The following is a 3,490-nucleotide window of genomic DNA, read 5'->3' as shown; positions in this document are numbered from 1 at the left end:
GCAGGTTTAGGCCCTAGGTTCAATTTACATTCGAGTTTACCACTTATCACTATAATTTCGCTTTCATAGAGAATGTCTTTAAATAAAACGAGCTTGACATCCCAGATGGATAAGTACCGTATTTACATAAAGAGGAAGGGCCGTGTGTGTGTGCATGTGTGTGTCAATGTGTGTGTTTGGTTTGCATATGCACGGCCCCAGAAGCATGACACCCAACATGATGTGAACTCCACCATTTCCTTCCAAGGCAGTTGAGGAAGGGCTGATTCACCACATCAGCCCAGGACTGTGACTTGTCCTCAGTTCAACAGACACCTCCTCAGGGTCCCCTGGGCTGGAAGACCAATCTCTGAGGCCATGGTCTGTCTCACTCTCTCCCACTGTCCTCAGAGGACGAGGACACCTGCAGTTCATCATGGAGGGCACTCAAAGGGACATGACCAAAGGGTTCCTCAGATGTCTGAACGACGGGACGGCCCTGACCAAGAGGGGCTGACTTCACAGGAGGATGGAATGAGGGAGCTATGAGGAACCTGGAGCCCCAGCAGCCTTTGTCCAATCTCGTGAAGACTATTCTCAGGGGCTTGCCAGGGGCGGGCTTGAAAGGCAGATGTGGGGCTTTGGTGCACCCCTGCACAGTTTCTAGGTGAGGTCGGGTGCGTGCAGGCTGCAGGTTGATGCTCTTCCCTGGGGCAGGAGTCTTCCTGGTCACTGGGGCTGCCTCTAGGAGTCCACATGCACTTCTCCTTGCTGGAGGACACAGCCTCTCAGAAACCCCAAGATGGCCTCCCTGTATGCTCTTGTGAGGGTGCTGGAAGGGGCTCCAGCATGCTTTCTTCTGGGAGTTCAGGCCCGTCTCTAGGGGGATCTGGGCACTTCTCTTGCCTGGTGTCTTGAGGTGGATTTGGGAAGTCTGAACCATACGGTTGCTTGCATTAGGATGTGAGTTCTCCTCAGGACACTTGGCTGGTGCGTGGGCATGGTCCAAGCCATGTGCCTTGGACACAGCCTGGGGACCTTCAAGGGAGTCACCTCGGGGCCTGTTTTCTGTCAGGGGGACAACCAGGCCACCCTCCATGGCAAAGGGTTGGCATGCGAGGTGAGGCATGTCAGTGGTCACCACTTGCTGGGCCTCGTGTTGTGCACCAGGTGGGAAGACGCTCCCTGCAGGGCTTCTGAGAGGAGACACCAGGTGGTACCCAGTTCTCATGTCAGGGGTCTCGGTAGGTGGCTCCCATGTGAGGGAAGGCTCTAGGATGGACTCTCTCTTGGTGGTGTAGACGGGCATTGGCCTGTGTGGACGCTGTGGGGAAAGACAACACAGAACAAACATTAGTTTTTCCTCTGAGGCAACATTCCCAGGAAGGACAACAAAGAAACCAACAAAACCCCAAGTCCTTCTTATGTTCAAATCAACAGAGAAAGACAGAAAAGTGTTCTGTTTACATATGAAGTAGGACCACAGCTCTGGGGTGGTCAGGAATAAATACTCAACAGGGTCACCTTGATACACCTTTTACATCAGGGAGGAACAGAGAAAGCTTCTGTGGTTCCTCCAGTGGACCAGCTCTTCCTTCCAATGGGTTCCGGAAAGCACAGGAATCCTGCTGGTATGGAGTCACTTTGGTGGCTACTGAGTTTTGATGGGAAATGTAGGGAAAATGTGTCCCAAAGGAGAATTGCCTGTTTTTCCATAGAGGGTTCTATATGTTAAAAGAGTGTCCTCCGATGCTCTTCACATCCTACCCTGCTTACTGTGCACACACATCCAAGAATAAGGCAACAGGATGGACACACAAGGGAAAATGGGGCAAGAAGATGTCCCCTGAAATCACACTGCTCAGAATGGAAGTTGAGCCATGTCCTCACCCGGAGGGCAACAAAGCCCATCGGGATCCCCCAGAGAGAACAGGAGCCAGGAAGAAGGAGACACTCACCCTCACGTAGCCGCAGGATTCTGTGCAATCCTTCCAGGTTGGCTTCTGCTCCCCTTGGGGTCTCCTGGGGAATCTCTGGAGCAGGGCCACCCTCTGCTGGGCTTCTTGCCTGTACAACAAAGCATGGGAAGTCGAAGGAACTCAGTTTTGTGTCTTCCACTGAGACACAAGCTTGGGGCCTCGGCCAACAGCATCCTTTCCCTCCTCTGCCATGCTTCCCTCCACTCCTGGGAGCCCTCCAGGTTTGCCCAGGAACTCCTAGCATTTGGGATCTATTGCGGGTCTGCCTGGCATTGGCCAAGTTCCCATGTGTCCCCTGGCAAAGGGACACCCACCCCACCATACACACCCTCGCTGATTCAGCAAGGGCAGCATGGGAGCCTCAGTGTGGACCCCTGGAGGATGGAGAGCTCCTTTGCCTGCCTCCCCAACCCTGTCCCTGCCTGCAGACAGCACAGCACAGCACACAGTGTCCAGGGGCAGAGACATGGTGTCTTTAGGTGTCAGCCCCTGGATTGGGGATAGCAGCGAGCCCCGCTTCTCACCTTGGTCCTTCTCCCTTCTCCCTTTCAGCCTGCTTCAAGGACCCAGGATTCTGCTGGTCCTGCTGACTCCATGGTTCTACATTCTCCTTCAGCTTCCTGGAGCCCAGGGTCTGGGGGACGAGGGCCCCAGCCCAGTGCTTCATGGGGCACCTCCTGCTGGATGCCTTGTGCCCAAAGGCTCCACAGTCCCGGCACTTCACCTGCGGAGGAAGGAAGAGGGGTCAGTGAAGAAGTCCAAGTCACAGGCCAAATGCAAAGAACAAGAGAAGGACACATTCGGGGAGTAGAAGACTGGTTTTGGATAGGGGATATCACCTAGGGCTTGTGTGGTGCCAGCCTATTGAAGACCATAGGATGCTTCCCCCAGCCTGTGTTGGGGGGGACAAGGAGGAGGGATCATTGGTCTCAGGCTGAATAGAAGGAGCCACATGGAGAGATTTGGAAAAATGCCAGTTGGACCTGAACGTGTGCACCCCTGAGGTGGATCCTCAGCATCTCTGAAAACCCCAATGTGTGTGGTGATGAGATTCCAAGGCAGGTCATCCTGGCCCAGGAAAGGACAACTGAGTTGTGGACACAGGTCTTTCCATGTGCCAAGATTGTTTCAAGAGTCTTGGCTGATCCCCTGCTCACAACACATGCTGGCCTCCACTTACCCTGGGATCCTCCTCTTTTGGCCCAGGAGCCCTTGGTGCCATGGGTGCCCTCTGTGACCTCTTCCCTTTCTGGGCTGCCAAGGGCCTGTAGGGCCTAAGCTTGGTGTGACTGCCCTCCATCAGTCCCACCTTCTTGTGGGACATGTCGGCCAGCCTGCCTCGGGGATGGATGTCTGGATTTCCTGAGTCAAAAGAAAAAGGAGAGTCATATTCACACAGATGCAAGCCTCCTTCCTGTCCCTTCTTCTCCAAGTAGCATTAGGGTGCCTCGGGACCACTGAATCAAACACACTTGTCACCCTACGACCTCTTTTCTCTCCCTGTTCTCCATACTCCCCAGGATGGTGCCCTA

At 54.2% G+C, this 3,490-nt stretch overlaps 1 protein-coding gene across 1 annotated transcript; it reads right to left on the bottom strand.

The window, feature by feature from the left end:
* Positions 1-367: 367 nt before the first annotated feature.
* Positions 368-3,282, bottom strand: LOC110584110 (putative protein FAM90A14P). The gene is made up of 4 exons (XM_021694158.1): positions 3,139-3,282; positions 2,483-2,682; positions 1,938-2,046; positions 368-1,303 (listed from the first exon to the last, which is right to left on the bottom strand). The coding sequence occupies exons 1-4, from the start codon at positions 3,280-3,282 to the stop codon at positions 368-370; spliced, it is 1,389 nt and encodes a 462-aa protein (XP_021549833.1).
* Positions 3,283-3,490: the final 208 nt, after the last annotated feature.

This window comes from Neomonachus schauinslandi, chromosome 2 (assembly GCF_002201575.2).
Source record: "Neomonachus schauinslandi chromosome 2, ASM220157v2, whole genome shotgun sequence".
Classification (NCBI taxonomy): Eukaryota; Metazoa; Chordata; class Mammalia; order Carnivora; family Phocidae; genus Neomonachus; species Neomonachus schauinslandi.
This window is presented reverse-complemented; position numbering and strand designations above follow the sequence as displayed.

What these genes read in the sequence shown, in the direction of transcription:
- LOC110584110 (XM_021694158.1), bottom strand. Translation starts at nt 3,282, where the DNA reads ATGTCCCACAAGAAGGTGGGACTGATGGAGGGCAGTCACACCAAGCTT. An exon ending in CAAAAGAGGAGGATCCCAGG is followed by an intron (nt 2,683 to 3,138) that starts GTAAGTGGAGGC and finishes CTTCCTCCGCAG; the next exon opens with GTGAAGTGCCGGGACTGTGG. An exon ending in AATCCTGCGGCTACGTGAGG is followed by an intron (nt 1,304 to 1,937) that starts GTGAGTGTCTCC and finishes CTTTCCCCACAG; the next exon opens with CGTCCACACAGGCCAATGCC.